The 21005-nt window shown below is 36.3% G+C and overlaps 1 protein-coding gene across 3 annotated transcripts in view; it reads left to right on the top strand.

The window, feature by feature from the left end:
• LOC137219753 (torsin-1A-interacting protein 2-like) overlaps positions 1-14501 on the top strand; it is a 41597-nt gene extending 27096 nt beyond the window's left edge. For all 3 annotated transcript variants that reach the window (XM_067728799.1, XM_067728797.1, XM_067728796.1), the window contains exons 2-5: positions 4276-4454; positions 6447-6962; positions 9146-9247; positions 10290-14501. In XM_067728799.1, coding sequence (XP_067584900.1) covers positions 4421-4454; positions 6447-6962; positions 9146-9247; positions 10290-11050 — 1413 coding nt within the window. In that variant the 5' untranslated portion in view covers positions 4276-4420 and the 3' untranslated portion in view covers positions 11051-14501. The remainder of the gene's footprint in view (positions 1-4275; positions 4455-6446; positions 6963-9145; positions 9248-10289) is intronic.
• Positions 14502-21005: the final 6504 nt, after the last annotated feature.

Here is a 21005-nt window from a genome sequence, read left to right as displayed (position 1 = left end):
TTTAATTTCTTTCATCAGTGTCTTATAAGTTTCTGCATACAGGTCTTCTGTCTCCTTGGGTAGGTATATTCCTAGATATTTTATTCTTTTTGTTGCAGTGGTAAATGGGAGTGTTTTCTTGATTTCACTTTCAGATTTTTCATCATTAGTATATAGGAATGCCAGAGCTTTCTGTGTATTTTGTATCCTGCTACTTTACCAAATTCATTGATTAGCTCTAGTAGTTTTCTGGTAGCATCTTTAGGATTCTCTATGTATAGTATGTCATCTGCAAACAGTGACAGTTTTACTTCTTTTCCAATTTGGATTCCTTTTATTTCTTTTTATTCTCTGATTGCTGTGGCTAAAACTTCCAAAACTATGTTGAATAATAGTGGTGAGAGTGGGCAACCTTGTCTTGTTCCTGATCTTAGTGGAAATGGTTTCAGTTTTTCACCATTGAGGACGATGTTGGCTGTGGGTTTGTATCATATATGGCCTTTATTATGTTGAGGAAAGTTCTCTCTATGCCTACTTTCTGGAGGGATTTTATCATAAATGGGTGTTGAATTTTGTTGAAAGCTTTCTCTGCATCGATTGAGATGATCATATTGTTTTTCTCCTTCAATTTGTTAACATGGTGTATCACATTGATTGATTTGTGTATATTGAAGAATCCTTGCATTCCTGGGATAAACCCCACCTGATCATGGTGTATGATCCTTTTAATGTGCTGTTGGATTCTGTTTGCTAGTATTTTGTTGAGGATTTTTGCATCTATGTTCATCAGTGATATCGGCCTGTAGTTTTCTTTCTTTGTGACATCTTTGTCTGGTTTTGGTATCTGATGGTGGCCTCATAGAATGAGTTTGGGAGTGTTCCTCCCTCTGCTATATTTTGGAAGAGTTTGAGACGGATAGATTGTTAGCTCTTCTCTAAATGTTTGATAGAATTCTCCTATGAAGCCATCTGGTCCTGGGCTTTTGTTTGTTAGAAGATTTTTAATCACAGTTTCAATTTCAGTGCTTGTGATTGGTCTGTTCATATTTTCTATTTCTTTCTGGTTCAGTCTCGGAAGGTTGTGCATTTCTAAGAAATTGTCCATTTTTTCCAGGTTGTCCATTTTATTAGCATATAGTTACTTGTTCAATTATTTTTGAATCACTCTATATATTATTGTGTTTATTAAATTTTATATAAATGCTTTAATATTGTACCTTTATAAATTTTTGATATCTAACTCATTAATTTATATACAATATTATGTTTTAAGAATATACTACAATGGGCTTCCCTAGTGGCGCAGTGGTTGAGAGTCCACCTGCCGATGCAGGGGACACAGGTTCATGCCCCGGTCTGGGAAGATCCCACATGCCGCGGAGCGGCTGGGCCTGTGAGCCATGGCCGCTGAGCCTGCGCATCCAGAGCCTGTGCTCTGCAACGGGAGAGGTCACAACAGTGAGAGGCCTGCGTACCACAAAAAAAAAAAAGAATATACTACAATTTAAAAATTCCACTTCCTTATTTATGGACATTTAAGATTTTCTCATTTTTCCTCATTTTAAACAATGCTGCTACAAACATCATTGGGCACTTGAAGAAAAGTTTCTCTAAGGTATATGTCTAAAAGAATTGCCGATTTATAGAATGTGTGTGTGTCTTAACTAGGTATTGCCATATTGCTCTCCAAAGCTATAACAGTTTACTTCATTGCCGGTAAAGATCTCTGTATCTCCAAATCCTCACCAACACTTGGTATTGCCTGAGTTAAAAATTTTTGCCAATCTGGTGGTTGTGAAATGGTATCTCATCATTAATTCATTTTGCATTTCCTTGACTAAGTTTCTTACCAATTCAGTAGACTTTTAGATGTCCTCTTTATTTAACTGCTTGTTCATCTCTTTTGCCCACTGCTTTTAAAATAGCATTATTTGTCTCTTACTGATTTGCAGCAGTCTTTATGTATTCTAGATATTAATCTCTTAATGATTATATGTGTCGCTGATATCTTTATAGTCAGTGAATTTTTTAACCATGATTTTGATGATTTGTCTAGAGATTAACATTTTTAACGTCATCACATTTGTCCAAGTTCCCCTTATGGTTTGTATATTTTATATCTTGATCAAGAAAACCTTGAGATTATAAAGGTATTCCATGCTTTCATCCAAAAATTTCAAAGTTTTGCTCTTTACATTTAGGTCTCTTATCTGCAATTGATTTTTGTGGAGGTAGAAATCTAATTTTTTTCCCATTTGAAAAGTCATTTGTCCCAAAACTATTTATTCACTGATCCATTCTTTTTCTTTTGTCACTCAATTTCCTTTATTTATGTATGCATATATTTCTTGTCTCTCTATTCTGTGTAATCTGTCTCTTCTTACACCAATGCCCTATTGTTTTTAACGTCTTGCTATATCTGGTAAAAATATCCCCCCTTCTTCAAAATTCCTTTTTCTTTCTTCAGAATTATCTTGACTCTTCTCAATCCTTTACTGCTCTTTGTGAATTTTAGGGTCAACTTGTTCATTCCATAAGAAACATATAACAATAAAAAAATTGTCTCAAGATTTTGTTTCAAATTGCAATGAATTTATAGATTAATTTGGAAAGAAGTGGCATTAAATGGCTTTGAGTCTTACTGTCTATATGTATTTCTCTATTTAGGTCCTTTTTATGTCCTTCAGTAAAGTTTTATACTTTTCTCCCTAAAAGTTCTTTTCTTAAAAGTTTATTGAGGTATAATTTACATACCATAAACTTCACCCTACTCTAAAATTCTTGCATATGTGTTGTTAGATTTATTACTAGGTACCTTCTAGTTTTTATCATGAGGTACCTTACAGTTATTGTGAATAGCATCTTCGCTTTCTAAAATTTTTGTAACCGGACTTTATTTTTAAAGGATTGGGGACTTTTTATTTTCTATCACAAAATAGGATAGGAGGTAACCCTCATTGCAACATATGATGGTAATGAAAAGGAGATGTATAAGCCTAGTCCCAGGAGTCTGAAGCAGATAAAAGGGTGACAAGGAACCCTCCAAATCTGAGACTTGTTTCTAAGTGTTCACACCAGCAGAAAGGAGGCCTGTTTTTAACCCCTCCCTTCACATTCAGTTTATAGTTGACACCACTCTATTCGTACATTCAAGCATTCATTCACTTATTCATATTCTTTTAAATTAAAATATGGGGTTCTTGCTGTATACTAAGATCTGTGCTAGGCATTTGGGATTAAATTTTTTAACTTGTAAAATTAGATTTTATAAAAGAGTGTTGTGAGAAGGACACAAAAAAGGCTAGTTGACTAACTTCTCAACTAGGCTATCCAAAAAATGTAGCACTTTACAAAGCTCTTTCACACATATTTTTATATTTAGTCATCATAGCAATCCTTAATCATTTTTATAGATAGTGAAGGTTAAGTAACTTTGAGTGGTATGGTTTTTGACAAAAAATAAGATTTAACTATAAAATGACATGATTAAGTTTTTATTGCTTATAAATTGCCTCTGATTTTTATTCCTTTTATATACAGCTCATAATCATTTTTTTTGTTTTTTCTTACAGAAACATTTAATTAAAGACTATAGAGTAAACACAATGTCTTAAGATCATAATCATTTATATTTAGTCTTCTTTGAGCACTGTATAGAAGGGCATTGTATAAAGAGATACCTGTCTCCATATTTTACAAAAGAATACTGTGTGAAAACCACTAAGAAGGCAGTGACTAAACACAAAATGTGTATTTCCTCTTCCTAACACCAAGACAGCCATCTTAGTTTGTAGGTAGCCCGTGTGCATTGTTACTTGTTAATGATAAGTGAAAGCTTCTGATAGGCAAACTCTGAGAAATTTATATGGGACAGAAATTGAAGACATAAAGGAAATCTGCAGTGATTAACTCAACAGTGACTTAAATTTTTACTCGTAGAATTACTTTTCATTTCAATTTTTACTCTTAGAATTACTTTTCATTTCAGTTTCAAAGATGTTCTCTTCAAGATTCTGGTCACTTGGTCTTACTTTTTACATCCTTCCAGACACATTGGAATGTATTAGAAGGCTATGGCATCTATACAAGGTTAATAATCTGAAGCTTTTCTTCAGTGTGTAGTCTAGGATTTGGAATATGATCCTCATGAAAGACAGAAAACACTTTCTCTTCACTAGAAAAGTTTCAGAGAGGAAATATTACTCAAACTAAACAGATTTAGTAAATAAAGCTGAAATTGGCATTTCTCCCATGTATGAATAAAAAAGTCATTTAATTTTTTTCATTTTATTTTAGTCACTGTATATATACCTTGTTTCCTGGGTCCACGGGAAGCATGAGCCTGTTGGGACTTGGGACAAGAAGAAAACAAGACATCTGCACAAGGAAAACCAGACACTAACAAAAAGTATCCCAAAGTCTGAAGAGATAAAACGCAAACATGACCGACAGAGGACTTAGGGATCCTCCAGAGGGTAAGACTAGTTTGTACAACACTAGGTTTGTGCTGTAGGAAACTAGGGCTGTGCTAGAGAAAAAGTCTCTGGTGACTAAAACTGAAGTTTGGAAGTAAAAAAGAAATTAACTTAATTGCTTAATTTGTTATGATTCCTATTCTTTGATATTTACTGAATTTTACCATAATACCAGACCCTAATTATGAAAAAGAGTTATATTTTAGAGACTCCCATAGTAGGAACCTATAGTATTGGAAAAATTACAATGCATCATAAAAAAAGATAGTAGACAGATCTTTAGAGTTACATTTTTAAAAATCAGGTAAGCTATATGCTATATATTTAGAGGGGGATCTTTCAGTTATAAGGAAAGATGAAATTTAAATTCTTCATCCTACTTACGTGTATGTGTCTATATATATATATATGATATAAAATAGGCAAAATATGAAGTAGGTTTTTCAGAAGAGAAGGGTATATTTAAATATTTTATTAAGGATATTTTTAAATATATGAAAGTAGAACAGTATAATGAAGTCCCATGTACTCAAAATCTAACTTCAACTTTTACCTACCTAATAGTACTCTTGCTGCCTGCCTTGGAATATTTAAATGCAAACCCAAGACATTATATCATTTTATTTGTCAATACTTTAGTTTACATCTCTTAAAGATAGATTTAAAAACTAAAAAAAAGAACCAAAATAGCATTATCACACCTAAAAAATAAATTAGTAGTTATTCCATGCTGTCATCATATATACAGCCAGTATTCACATTTCCCCCATTGTCTCATAATTTTTTTTTTTCTTCACTGTTGGGTTTTTAAATTCTTTTTTCTTTACATTTGGGCCACATACTGCATTTGATTGATACATCTTTTTGGTTGCTCTTTTTTTTTTTAAGCTTTATTATGGAAAATTTCAAACATATAAAAGTAGAGAGAGGAAATGAATCTCATGTACCCATCAAACAGCTTCATCTGCTGTCAACATATGGCTAATGTGGTTTCATTTATACTCCCTTACTTCTCCTTACCCCCATATCATTGAGTTGAAGCAAATTCTAGGTGTCACATAATTTTAGCCATAAATACTTGAAACTTATCTCTAAATGATAAGGATTTCTTTGTAAAAACACTATCACAATACCTTTATCATAAATAGAAGATGAACAATAATTCCTGAGTCTCATCAAATATCTGGTGTTCAAAGTTTTCTGATTATATCATAAATATTTCTTTAACAACTGGTTTGCAGGACAGTGAATCTAAACAGTGTGGTCCACACATTGTTGATGTATTCAAGTACCTCTTAATCAATAGGTTACTCCTTTTTTTTTCTTGCCATTTATTTTTATTTCCTGCTGTTATTAAATAAACAAAGTCTTTTGTCCCTTAGAATTTCCCTCATTATGGGTTTTGCTGATTACATTCCTGAGGCATAATTTAATGTATCCCTCTATCCCTGTGTTTCTTGGAAACTGGTAGTTAGCTCTAGAAGCTTGATCAGATTCAGATTCAGTTTGGCAAGAATACTTCATAAGTGGTATGGTGTACTTCCTATTGCATTGAATTCGGGAGGTTATAGTAATGTCTGGTTTTCCTTCTTTTTGTGGTGTTAAGATTGATCAGTGGGTTCAGCAGTTGTCAGTCTCACTCATCTCGTTCATAAAATTCCTCATTATCCTTTTGCATAATGGTTTTAGTTGCTGTTGATGATTATTGCCTAGGTCTGTTATTTCATTAGGGAAGAGGATGTATTTAATACTACCAAAAATTGGTTTGTCATTCAAAATAGTTTTACATTCATATTATTTGTTAGATTAACATGATAGTGAATTTGTTTAATCAGTCACCTTTAGTGAAAATCAAGAGAAGTAATGTTTAGGAAGAGTGCCTCATAAGCCATAAAAATCTATATAAATATTTTTATTAATCAGGGACCTTGTTAAAATACAAAAATATAGGGAAATTTTTTAAATAAAAATTACAAATTTTTATCTCAATAGACCCTCAAAAGGATTTGGAAAATGATCCATCAATAAATTGTCAGGCACAGGAGACTACAGTGACAGCAAGTCCCACTGAAGAAGCTCAGACCCCAAACCCTGCCTCTGGTCTTAACAAAGACCACCAAGAGGTAGCATCAGTTGGTCCAGGAAGTACAGATACAGATGATCAATCAGAAAGTCCAGATGAAACAGATGATAGGAAATATCCAAAGGATACAGAAGGTGAGAACAGCCAGAGTTTCCAGGGTGGAGAACAAGGGCATCCGCTCCCTTCAGAAAGTCTGGGTGAAGACCTCTTGGATCCAGAACCCAACTGTTCTCCAAGTGACAAGGTGGGAAGAACAGACGCACACTTAGTGAGCAGCTCTGCAGCCCTCCCTGAGCATGTGAGCGACAGACCCGGAGCTTTGCGGGAGCCACCTGTCCTTGACCCTCAGGATACCCAGAGTCCTGGGCATTCTAGTGCAGGGCTGGAGAGCCAGGACACACTGAGGAAGCGACTGCCGGCACCAGGTGAGAGAACCCCTGAGCTTGTCCTGTTTTGTACTGTTCTTTTCAGAGAACTTCTCTTTCCTTCATAGGATTAAGGCCTTTGCACCTTGCCCAAAGTCACATAAAGAGATATAACTGACTTGAGATTAGAATGAGGTTTCTCATATCCTAAACTAGCTCATTCCACTACATTAAGTTGCTTCCCACACATAAGCTGCATTTTTTAACGGTTTTTATTTATTTGCTGTCTGTATTAATCCAGTATGATTTTTTTTAAAGGCATGACTTTTAAAAAATTTACCTCTGGCTTTTTCTTTATTTCTAATGAGCATATCTTCACTTTCACTTTTTAAAATCTTTTACTTTGGGGGAAACTAAATGCTACATAAATCAAGAGATAGGTATATTTAAAAACCAACATCAGTGGTATAGGACCCTTAACTCGGTCATCTTTCAGTTTTATAGGACTTTAAGCAGATTAATTTTTCTATACCTGATTTTCCCCACTTGTATATTAAGGAGAACAGCATCGTATCATTCCTTACAAAGATAATAGTTGGAATGTGCAAAGTCTTTACACGGGAACTCAAGAGATGTGGATTCTAGTTGTGGCCCTACCACTTCCTAACTTGGGTGAACTTAGGCATCTCTCAACTTCCTGGTACTTCAGTTTCCTATTTGCAGACTGAAGAATTAGGACAAGATGCTATCCAGCTGGTCTCTTCCAGCTTTTTTTACCTTCTGTGATTTTATGGATTTGGACTGTGTGGATTTGTATTTTATAAGTACTCTGAAAGCTCAGTCTGAAATGCCTATTTGCCAGAGCAAAGAAATATAAGACATTCTGTTCATCAGGGACTTGACTAAGGGCTAGAATTCCATGTTTCACCATAAGTCAATGTCTGGTCTCAAATATATGTTTCATTAGTTAATATTAGAATAGTCTGTAACTTCAGGGAAGGCAAGGGCTATGTCTCTCTCATTTACTGTGTTTCTGTGGCACTTGGCACAGAGAAGTGACTTTATGAATATTTGTTAAGTGAATGAATGGATATGATTTGTATGGACCACTATCTGCCATCAGACTTTCACCGGTATGCAGGGTCACTGAGTAGAGGAAGAAAATACTGTTTTAAAAATGCAGTTTATGTGTGGGAAGCAACATAATATAATGGAATGAGCTAATCTAGGAAATGAGGAACCTCATTCTAATCTCAGCTTGGCCATGTCTCTTTATGTGACCTTGGGCAAAGCCCTTAACATCCCTGGACCTTTTGTCACAATAGGTAAAGTAGGGGGCTACAGTAGGTGATCATTAAAGATCCTTTCAGTCCTTAAATTCTGTGACATGATATTTTAAAAACCCGTGTTTTGGTGTGATATAACTAAATGAACTATCGTTTATAGGTGAGGATGACTCTACTTCTTTATGTTAATAGAGTATGTTATTTGAGTTATTTCTCCAGTAAGGGTTATGGGCAGTAGTCAGCTTTCATTGTTATATGAGGTACTTGGCTGGGGTCAAGCACACATCTAGACTCTAGAGTGACTTAGCTCAGAGTCTACAAAATACCGCCCTCCTTTTCACCCACACATTTTATGATTGGTGTCTCACCCCACACCTACATTTTTATATAGTTCATAACTTTTCTTAACCTTGTATTCCTTGCTTTGTATACCTCGTTCACTAAGTTTCAAGCTTGCTTTTGTAAGCTATTTTGCAAAGGTAAGCTATTACTGTACAGTAATCTCTCCTGTCTCTAAACTTAATGTCTCTGTTATTTGTATATTAGGGGGTCTTCAGGAGCCTTTTGAGATGTGAACACTGGAATTAGAGCATCATTGCCCTGTGATGTTGAGTCTTGTGTACATTATTTCTTAAATCCCTTCTTAAATCACATGTTAGATACGTTTGGCTGCAATATTAGGATGCTTGTTTCTTTGTCCTTGATGTAAGAGCCAGTGAAGGATTGTGGGTGTAGCAACACTATCCTGAAGTGAATTTCACAGCATTTCATTTTATTCTAAGTAGAACAAAGGTAATGGTGAGCCGTAAGGAAAAGACAGGAAGTTAGCTTAAATTTTATAAAGTATGGAAATCCTGTCAGGTAATTCTTTGCTTCGGTAAGAGGTATAAAGGTATACACACTCTCATTAGTGTACTGTCTAAAAATAATGTTCCTTTTTTTTTTTTTTTTCCCCAGAGGTTGAGAGACATCAACAAGAAACACAAAAATTGGAAGGAAACAAGGAGAATGTACAGGATACCATAAGGAAGATTAATAAAAAGGATTTTCGGAGCTATGGTAAGAACAAAACTAGTCTTACTGTAGTGATTCACATTCAGAAATTCTCAGAGAAGTACCTAGAAAACTAGCAGATTTAAATAGTTTTAACATTGTTTTAATATTTTTTTTTAATGTTTGATAGTAAAATTAGAATAGAGCAATAGAGTTCTGGGGATTTTTCCCTTAGGGGTGGCAGCCAATATTTTGCCATCCTTAACAAAATGGGAATTCCCACCTGAGGAAGGGCTTTTCATAAACAAGAAACTAAAACTGTTCTTTTTTTAATTGAAGTAAAGTTGATTACAGTATTGTGTTAGTTTCAGGTGGACAGCAAAGTGATTCAGTTATATATGTATATTTTTTTCAGATTATTTTCCATTATAGGCTATTATAAGATATATGAATAGGGCTTCCCTGGTGGCGCAGTGGTTAAGAGTCCGCCTGCCCATGCAGGGGACACGGGTTCGTGCCCCGGTCCGGGAAGATCCTGGAAGATCCCACATGCCACAGGGCGGCTGGGCCCGTGAGCCATGGCCGCTGAGCCTGCGCGTCCGGAGCCTGTGCTCCGCAACGGGAGAGTCCACAACAGTGAGAGGCCCGCGTACCGCAAAAAAAAAAAAAAAAAAAAGAATATAGTTCCCTGTTAAAGCTGTCTTTTCAATGAAAAAGAAAGTATTAACTTCTCAAATGGCATTTTTACATTTTGACTGTTTAGGAAAAAATGGCCTATCTACAGGTAGGTAGTAGATACTTTTGAGATGGTAGAAGAATATACTGATAGTTCATTTCTAAATCACATCAGTAGCTACAGCAAAAAACATATAAACTTAGATTTTACCTTTTAACAAAGATGTTGTTACCTTCAAATTTCTTCTTAAGAAATTAAAGAAAAAGTATTTCCAGTAGATTTCAACAGCTGAAAGTTTAAAGGACTTAGGCAAAAGAAACTCACCACAGGCCAGTAAAACCTGACAGCGTATCTGCCTTTTTTCAGTTTACCACAGGCTTTACTTCTGACTCACATTCTAATTTTGTCTTTTATTTTCTGTTTCTCTGATAGGCTCCATCTTTCTTGGCTTCCTGGTTCTGATTCTTGTTTTGCTAAGTTCTGTTAGTAGCTATTATTCCTGTCCGGCCCAGCAAGTGCCCAAAAATCCAGCTTTGGAGGCCTTCTTGGTTCATTTCAGCCATTTGAAGGATAAATTTCCAGGCCAGAGTTCCTTTCTGTGGCAGAGAGGACGTAAGTTTCTCCAGAAGCACCTCAATGCTTCACACCCCACTGAGCCAGCCACCATCATATTTACAGCAGCTCAAGAGGGAAGAGAGACCCTGAAGTGCCTCAGCCACCACATTGCGGATGCCTACACATCTGCCCAGAAAGTCTCTGCCATTCAGATTGATGGAGCTGGAAAAACCTTTCAGGACAGTGATAAGGTCAAGGAGTCAGTTGACAAGAAGCTGAGCTATGGATTTGAGAAGGGCCAGAAGGCTGCTGTGGTCCACCGCTTTGAATCCCTTCCTGCAGGCTCCACCTTGATCTTCTACAAGTATTGTGACCATGAGAACGCTGCCTTTAAAGATGTGGCCCTGGTCCTGACCATCCTACTGGAGGAGGAAACATTAGAAGCAAGTGTCAGCCCAAGGGAAACTGAAGAGAAAGTGCGAGATTTACTTTGGGCGAGGTTTACCAACTCTAACACTCCCAGCTCCTTCCGCCACATGGATTCAGACAAACTGAGTGGACTGTGGAGCCGTATTTCCCACCTGGTGCTGCCTGTCCAGCCAGTGAGGAGCATAGAAGAACAGGGCTGCTTTCTATAAGCTAAGCACAGAGTTGGTTATGTTCAGCATGGGTTTATTAAAAAGTCAGTTTAAAAGCCTTCCATTTATATGGAAGGAGGTTGACAAATGTGAGGAAATAGCCTGGAAAGCACAAATGAGCTTATTTGAGAAAAGAAATTTTCATTTTTTACTTTTTGTAAAATCTTTCTAATCTAAGCTTGACAAAGCTAAAAGTTGACCTGACTTTTTTTCCTTGCCTTTCAAGCAAATCAGGTATATATAACTGAGGAATGTTCTTCAATCCAAAAGTAGAGCAACAGAATCATTACATGGGAAGATAATCTTCTCAGTAACTACGGAGTGATTTTTGTTTTCTTGAGGCTCTAAGGAGCCTTTTGGATAGTATTTGGACTCAGATTAAAGCAATTACAATTATAAAACTGAAAATTAAAAAAAAATTTCTATCACATGTTAAATATTTTTAAAATTCATTTTAATAACCTAGTTGTGGGATTACATCTTATGCTTTTTTGCACTTTTGAATAGTATGAAAAAGGAAATAAGAATTCAAATACTTATTTACCTAAATACTATATGTAAGGCACTGTGTTTTTGTTCCGTTAATGAGCTCTGAGGGAAAAGCAGCTGTGCTCAAGGAGTGTTCTTAAAAATTGAAAACAATGGAGGAATTGTTTATAATCACTGCAAATGAAGAAATTCCAATTGGCTGTGTCTTCGCTTCAATTTTCTTGAATGATTTACAGCAGTGGTTTTCAGGCTGTCTACTGGCACCCCTCCCCTTTGTATCAAAGAAGTTCTTCTTTTTCCCATTTTATATATTGGGCTCCCCCCGTAAGATTTAATTGGATTTAATTGGAATAAAGAGTTCCACTAATAATGAAGTTTGAAAATCACTGATTAAGTGAAAAAGCATCTTGGAAGATAGGAAAAAAATGAAAATATTAAAACTCATGAGTAGGTTGAAAATAAAATACAGGTTTATCAAGAGACATGCTATTTATGAAGAATGAAGACTTACAGATGAATAGCAGAATGTATAAACTAGTATTTACTAGCATATTTCTATGCTTTTGGTTAATCTCTGTTATCATTTCTGTCTCCCCTGAATGGAATTTTATAATTGTCTACAATGAGAGTTTGAGTGCTTTAAGCAGAACAGATTTTAATAACCAGTTGAATCATAGATTTTTATATAGGTACATTAGCATAACTTTACCATACTGTTTACTTATTATACAGTGATGGAACGTTTATCTAATGCAGTTCATTTCTTGGCCAGCTAGTTAGAAGTATGATTAGGTTAACAATTAGAAAAATGCAAGAGATGCTATACTTAGTGAGAGGAAGTGGAAATGGTAGATAGATTCTAAGAGGTTTTAACAGCTAGTATTAATTGTTGGACCATGTTCTGTGATTGTAAGAAAGCTTGAGAAAGATGTTTATGGAGACAGTGATTGTTGATTTGCATCTCAACCCCGAAGGCAGAACTTTAGTAAAATGATCTTGACCTAATGAAGGATTTGTCCCATTACATGGCATACCTAGGAACTATCACCATGAACCTGGAATATTTCAGTTAGGTTTTGGCCTCTGAAGTCATGTGACTAAATTATGGAAGGATTTTCGGAAACAGTAAGAAGATATAGGGGTCTTTGTTGATGCCTAAACAGAGAGCATAAAGACATGGGGGGAAGAATCTATTTGAAAGTGTTTGTCACAGGAAAAACAGATATGTTCTAACCAAGACCTGACATTGTGCTCAATTGAACGTAAGGCCATACCTAAAGGAACTGTTTTCATTTGGGACTTTGTGAAGGACTCTTCCGCTAGATTTGAGGAGAGACCTTCCTGAACAAAAAGTTAAAGCATAGTGAATATAATATCAATCCAATTTAAAATCAGTGGAAATTGAAGAAAAATCTGTATGCCATATTCAATATTTTTTGATATTTCTGGATCTCAGATGCTAGCATTACATCACACAAAACCATTGGTGCCTTGTAGAACTGGTGCCTGCTGACCTGTGCTACCTCAGATTTATAAAGAACCAGTATGAAGTGTGCACATCTAATCTGTCAGTGACTCAGATCACAGCTGAGACAAAGATGGTTTCGTCATTCAGTTGAATATGGTTTTTCATCATTTCCTTTCAGTATAATTTAGAAAATATTTCCAAATGTCACAATTTTTTTTTTACTGTTCAGCCTTTGTTAAAAAAACATGTCTCCTTCCATGTATAAGTGCAATCAACTGAAACTGTTGTCAGTTTTCTGTCCACTATTTCAAAAATCATTTTTAAAAGAAGCAGTATATTAGCTCTGTGTCCTCATGAATAAAATGATTATTCTTAAAGCATAAAACTTTATATTTTTTAAATGTACAAATAAAATCTATTATCTAATGTACCCTTAGGTTAATTTCTATTCAATTGTACCTATTTTTTTTACATTTTTCAAGTTTCTAAATTTTCTTTTGTGTGTCTAGTAGTTCATCTTTCATTACTATAATAGATAGTTTGCTTGTTTGACTTAGAACAATGACTTGTGGGCATTTGATACGATATATGATACCCAAACATCACCATTTAATTATTATCATAGAACAACTCTAATTATGTTATATATTAATATAAATCACTTCTTGAGTGATACCAGAGTTCTAGAACCAACTGGTAGAATTATAAACTGTCTCTCGACTTGAGTTTTTTCCCCTGTGGGGTAAATTTTAGGTTTCCCAGTTAGCTCCCAAGCAATGCTGTTGTTTCTACTTCTAATTTTTAAATCAATAAAGTAATTTAAATATATTTCATTTGAAAGCTGCCAAGCTTATGTGGTAAGGTTCAGCAGGCCTGTGACCCACCATCCTCCAGGTAATGACACAGTTGAACAGTGTTAGCAGCTGAGGTGGTTTTGACCCTTTCACAGTTTTTGTTTGTTTTATACAGGAAACATAAGGAGCATTGATGATAAAATATAACAAATTCAGCATGTAAAAGTGATACTAATTCAGCAAGATGATCTTCTCTGGGACTATATTTGCATACATCTGACCAGTTTCTATGCAGCATAGTCAGGTGTCTAGTACTTCAAAAAGTAATGTTAAGCAGAAGATATAATCATTATAGCTGATTATCATTTATTGGGAATAAAGCTTATATCCATACACAGTTTATTTGTAGAGAAGTACTTTCAAATAGGAACATGATACCTTTTTTCTTTTATCATCTGAAAATAAAATCTAACAATTATAAAAATAAACCAAGACATCTTTGTAAAGCCCTCAATATGTCATTTTATAAAAGCAGTTTTAGTCTGCTTTTCATGTTGAATGTATGGTTAAATATTAATCTTTAATATTTTGTCCACCAATCTGAGCATAATATATTTCATTTTGAAATTTGTTGAAAAGTTAGTGGTTCTGTTTTCTCTTGTTTTTGTTTTTTTCAAAAATTAAAGTACCTTTAACACTATCACTTGTTCAATGGGAATGTTGATGTTTGTCTTTATATATGTATTGTGAATATTAATGATTATGAATCACTATCATAATCCATAGAAATATGATGAAATGATTATTCTAAAATATTTCTAAGGGTATCTATGAGATTATGAAATACTGAGGCTTATGAGTCACGTGGGAAATACTTGCTATGAATAATATATTTGCAAAGAAGGTGTTACCAATTCTAGACAGAACTAAAGATATCTGTGTAAAACAGTTTTTCCAGATGACTTTAAAATATGCCTTATTCCTATTATGTTAAGTTTTAGGTATTAGGTTGTAAAGTAGCTGATGATGTGGGCCTAAATTTGCCTCATTCAGACTGAGACTGGGCTACTGAAACTCACTTCCAACTAATACACGGCCCTATCAGTTCTGTATATGGCAGTGCTTCTCGATCTGTTTTTAAAAATATACAAACTAGTTAAGAGCACTAGCCTTATCCAAAGGGCCTGAGAACACAACCAGTATCCCCTAATCTGTAAATAATTGGTAAAGATATAAATAATTCAGTTTTCAATGCCTTTCCTTCCAGGATTATATGTTGTGTTTACTTCAGCTTGTTTTGATGTCTTTAAAAATCCATAGATTGGTTCCTATACTGGGAAATGATCTCCCACTTTTCCTCATTGAGGCTTCATAAACTAACTTTGCCCTTGGCTAAGAGCAGTTACCTGAACCAAAAAGAATATTTTTGGACTTGGGAAGCAGTGGGCTCAGTAGGTAGGGTAGAGCTGGCAAGAAGATGTGAAGGCCCGCGGCAGTTCCAGCCTTCCTTCTCCCTGTGCCCGCACTAGCCTCAGCCTTCTCAGCCCAAAGCTCCAGGCAGCTGCTTCTGGTTGAGCGGATTACAGGAGATTTAAATCTGTTTGCCATCCCTGTCATAAAAGAAACGGCACATTAACTTTCAAACAACTGCAATTTGCTTTTTTTTTTTTAGCCTAACAAAAAGAAACGGGCTTTGCCAGTATTAATGTCAAAATTCTTGGCATCCCCCTTCTTCCTTATGTAACCATGATTGTGTTTGCATTTGTTTCTTATAGATGTTGAAGAAAGTGCCTTATTCAAATTAGTTGTGTGGTTTTACGAAAAATAAATCTCCTTAATTTTTCTCCGTTGACTCATTCTTGATTATAGTTCCCCAAGTAGCAAGTTTATAGAAATGGGCATATGGTCATTAATGATGGGGAAGGAAACTGCCCTCCTTTGGTAACAAGTTCAAGAGCTAAAGAATCCTGTGAGTGTCAGGAGGCACCAGGCCATCAGTTGCAGGCCTCATTTAGCATTCTTCGTTTGCTCTTTCTACTTAACGAGGTTTTCTTCAGTAGGAGAGAGGGAGGGCTTGTAAGTAGAGCTCTGGGAATTGCTCCTAACCTAGGTGTGCTGATTGGGAATGTGTTAATCTTAAGAGTGGACATTTTTCAGTTGTGTGTCGGGGGAGGGAGAGGACAGTGTGTTAAGAATTTCTGCCGTAAAATGTTGTCAAACCAGAGTTAGAGCGCAGAAGCACCTGAATACCCATCTCAGCCCCTCACCCACCCTTCTCCCAGCTTTCTGTCCCCACTGTTTGTACCCCACTAAAAACAACAGACCTATCGACATTTTATTGAACAATTTTCCACCAAATCTGAATTCAGTTTTGAAAATATGATTTATTCCTGCAGTTTAGAAAAATAGGAACTCTTGGGAGTCAGCATGTCTTAAGTAAGAGCTTTCAGTGGAATGGGCTAAAGTCAAAGGACAAGATGAGCCTGAAGGCAAAGAACATAGGGTTTTCAGCAACGTGATTTTTTAATTCATAAACTCACAACTAGAGGATGTTAAGATACTTCTCCAAATACGTAGGAACAGACTTAAGCCTCAATACTGTGAAAACTGCTTAATAAGGAAGAGAGGTGCTATGAGTTATTTAGTTACTGTAGGAATTGTAATTTTAAATAGTGTACGATAAAAATGATGTCAAGTCTGAAGTTGCAGTCTGGGTCATGGAACGTTTGATGCAGAAGCTGACAATGGTTCTTTGCTTGACCAAACTTTAGTCAGCCTCCTGAATATTTTTCTAGGCCTATCTGTGTACTTCTTTGGAAAACACAGTTTTAGCAAGAATCCTGCTAAGTCAATTTAACTAGAACCCCACACCCTCAATATCCTACCTGGCTCCTCATCTTCCAGCATCCCCTAGGTGATGTCTGATCACTCTGGCCTGATAGGTCAGTTTAGCCAGAACCCCCGTTTCCTTGGTGTTTCCTCTTAGTTGTTTTCCATCCCTGCTCCTTGGTTATAAATTCCTCCTTGCCCAAGCTGTATTTGGAGTTGAACCCAATCTCTCCCCACTGTGACATCCCACTGCAGTGGTCCCTATACCTATAATGAGGGTCCTGAATCAAGTCTGCCTTACCATTTTTAACATGCGTCATTGGATATTATTTTCTTTAACAAAGTAGCTTCATCAAGCTAAACTAGGGAATGATCTTAGCTACTGAGTGAAGTCCTTAGCTACTTAAGGAGATCCTGTTTCATATATGGGCAGGGCACACTTTACTGAAGAATCCACCCACATGATACATGAATTTAGGGCCTCCGGAGGCCCTCATCCACACAAACAGTACAAATGAGACACAAATCGTCTTTTTTGACCTGTAGCCTGACACTTTTTAGGATCCCTGATTTTCTAATATACAAACCAGTACTTAAGATGAACCGTCAACTCTGTAATGCCTTTTATTATTATATTACCTAAGATGCCATTTTAACATCTTTTTGTAACTCCAAACATGTAACAATAATAGAATAAATTCACGGGAAATTGAAAGACACAGAGCCATCAATCATCACTAATCATTAGAGAAATGCAAATCAAAACTACAATGAGGTACCACCTCACACCAGTCAGAATGGCCGTCATTAAAAGTCGACAACAGGGCTTCCCTGGTGGCGCAGTGGTTGAGAGTCCGCCTGCCAATGCAGGGGACACGGGTTCGTGCCCCGGTCCGGGAAGATCCCACATGCCGCGGAGCGGCTGGGCCCGTGAGCCATGGCCGCTGGGCCTGCGCGTCCGGATCCTGTGCTCTGCAGTGGGAGGGGCCACAACGGTGAGACGCCCGCGTACCACAAAAAAAAAAAAAAAAAAAAAAAGTCGACAACAAATGCTGGAGAGGGTGTGGAAAAAGGGAACCTCCTATACTGTTGGTGGGAATCTAAGTTGGTGCAGCCACTATGGAAAACAGTACGGAGGGTCCTCAGAAAACTAAAAATAGAATTACCATATGATCTTACAATCCCACTCCTGGGCATATACCCAGACAAAATTCTAATTTGAAAAGATACATGCACCCCTATGATCATAGCAGCACTATTCACAATAGCTAAGGCATGGAAACAACCTAAATGTCCATTGACAGATGAATGGATAAAGAAGATGTGGTATGTATATACAATGGAGTATTACTCAACCATAAAAAAGAATGAAATAATGCCATCTGCAGTAACATGGATGGACCTAGAGATTATCATACTAAGTGAAGAAAGTCAGAAAGACAAATACCATATGATATCACTTACATGTGGATTCTAAAATATGACACAAATGAACCTATCTACAAAACAGAAACAGACTCACAGGCATAGAGAACAGACTTGTGGTGGCCAAGGGGGTGAGGGAGGGAACGATTGGGAGTTTGGGATTAGCAGATGCAAACTATTATTTATAGGATGGATAAACAACAAGGTCCTATTGTATAGCACAGGGGACTATATTTAATATCCTGTGATAGACCATAATGGAAAAGAATATGAAGAAGAATGTATATACGTATAATTGAATCAATTTGCTGTATAGCAGAAATTAACACATTGTAAATCAACTATACTTCAATAAAGTTAAAAAACAAAAATAACACAAAGCCAAGAGATGCACCTTTAAGGATCAGAAACGGTACAAACAAAGTGCCGAGTGGGGCTAAAGCCATAGGCCTCCTGGGCCTGCATCCAGTCAGGCAGAGGCTCTGGTGTGCCCCATGTGAGGCACACCAGTTTGGTTATATAAGCAAGATGGCTGCTAGGCAAGCCCTGCAAAGTTAGTATTGTTATCCACAAAAAGTCAGTAATTCTTTGGTTTCAAGCAGCTTTTTAAAAAAACATCTTGTTTGAATGCCTCCTGTAAGTATGCTACAAGTTAGTTTCATAATTTCTTATATGCCATGTAGTTTGGCTGGAGAAAGATAATTTGAATATGCCCCACTGTCTTTGTGATTATAGCCAGTAATTTCATCACACGATGTGGGGCTATAATTACTTGTCAGACACATTACTGAACAGTGCAAACATATGCTTCTGGTTACTAAATCACCATGTTGGTCTATTGTCAATGATATTGCACATTTTATCAATTTTTCATCCATTTGTTTATGAGTTTCACTGAGAAAGTAAGCTGTATGTAGAATATTCTCCAGGTAAAATCTAGATGAATGGCTTTTAGAAGAATGTCAGTACGCTTACAGGAAACTAACGAAGAAGTAACAAAAAAACTTTAGCGACTGCATTTGATTTAAAAATTTAAGTATACAGCAGCAGCCAGAATAAACAGGAGCCACAGCACAAGAGCTGGTGCCATTTTTTACATTATACTCTTGGTAGGTATAGGAAGAAAAATGATTCTCCCCCTTGTTTTAATTAAAAAATATCACCCCAAATAATCACTACAAGTGAACTCGAGGTAATAGTCTTTCTTCCTATAGAGTTGTCTTTAAACTTAATGCCTGAATTAGCAAATTTAAACAAAGAAGGAAAGTACCTTTGACAAGCGCCATCAGTTCAATGGTTATTATTTAGTGGTGAAAGTCTGGGGCATGATTACCAAGTGGTTAGCTACTCCAATTACAAAAGAAACAGCATAGATAAGGTGTATATTTCTTCAATCAGATTTTCACCATATTGCTTTCTGAGTGATCAGGAATTCTCAGAAATTTCTCAGAAAGCAAGAAAAGCAGAAGCACAGATGAATTCATCATCAGTCCAGCATGCTGTCAAAACCATTAGTGTTCTTTTCATATGACTAAATGTCCCTTTGTTTTATTAAATAATAATGAATATTATTTAATAAGGGTTGTTAGCATTTATATTGTACTTCTTTTCTTCATACACTCTGTTCTTTATTATATCTGATTCATAGGTGTTCTTATACATAATTTTGGAATTATTTCCTCCCCATGATAGTTTGAGGTGGCAAAGTTGACTTTTTTTTTTTTTGCGGTACGCGTGCGGAGCACAGGCTCAGGACGCGCAGGCTCAGCGGCCATGGCTCACGGGCCCAGCCGCTCTGCGGCATGTGGGATCTTCCCGGACCGGGGCACGAACCCATGTCCCCTGCCTCGGCAGGCGGACTCTCAACCACTGCGCCACCAGGGGAGCCCTGACATCTTATTTTTAATGCATCTGTACAAGATTTGAAAAATTCCTAATAAGACTAAAAACGAAAGACTCATGACCTAAATGGAAATAAATACCTGTTACTGAGTCCAAGCTTGTACTGCTCACCGCACGACAGGCCAGTAAGTCGAGAGACGAGTTGATGGGGCAAAGAATAGCAACTTTATGCCGAAAGCCAGCAGGCCAAGAAGATGGTGAACCCGTGTCACAAAGGACCATCCTGCCTGAGTTAGAATTCAGGCTTCTTTTATACTAAAAGGGGAGGGAGCAGAGTCAAGCATTTCCTGGTTCCCATCAGCCTCTGGGAGGATGTGATAATTTCTTTCCTCCTGCAGTCATTCACAGGTGGGCCTGGTCAGGATGATTCCTGCGAAGCATTTTAGCTTAATGCTCATTACCTGGGAGGCAGGGTTCCCAGAGATGGGCCATTATGTCTAATTTAAGCTTATAGGCAACATTCCTTTAGTGATTAACCTGTAATAGAATACGAAGGTTCTTCCCTATTACATACTTAAAAATTAAATACAGTGTTTAAAGATTATTTTGTTAACTAATAGCACCCCAAATAATCATAGGAAGATTAAAATTATATCTAATCTCTCATCTGCTTTGAATTATTTATTTTTCCAGGTTTATTGAGGTATAATTGGCAAATAAACTAATATATTGCAGGTGTACAACATGATGATTTGATATACGTATATTGTGAAATGATCACCACAGTCGTTAACATATTCATCAACTTACATAGTTACACTTTTTTGTGGTGAGAACATAAGATTTACTCTCTTAGCAAATTTCAAGTATACAATACAGTATTAGCTGCAGGCACCATGCTGTACCTTAGATTTCCAGAACCTACAGCTGAAAGTTTTGACCAACATCTCCTTATTATTATTTACATTTTAATAAGTGGTGTTTATCTCAAAAAGAATGTAATGTTATTCTCCTAAATGTATCTTTCTTGATATTCATATCAACTGTCAATTTATTTCCCTATTAAGTGTTTCCAAGTTCATATTTTTTACATAAAATTAACAACTTT

Source organism: Pseudorca crassidens, chromosome 2 (genome assembly GCF_039906515.1).
Source record: "Pseudorca crassidens isolate mPseCra1 chromosome 2, mPseCra1.hap1, whole genome shotgun sequence".
NCBI lineage: Eukaryota > Metazoa > Chordata > Mammalia > Artiodactyla > Delphinidae > Pseudorca > Pseudorca crassidens.
This window is presented reverse-complemented; position numbering and strand designations above follow the sequence as displayed.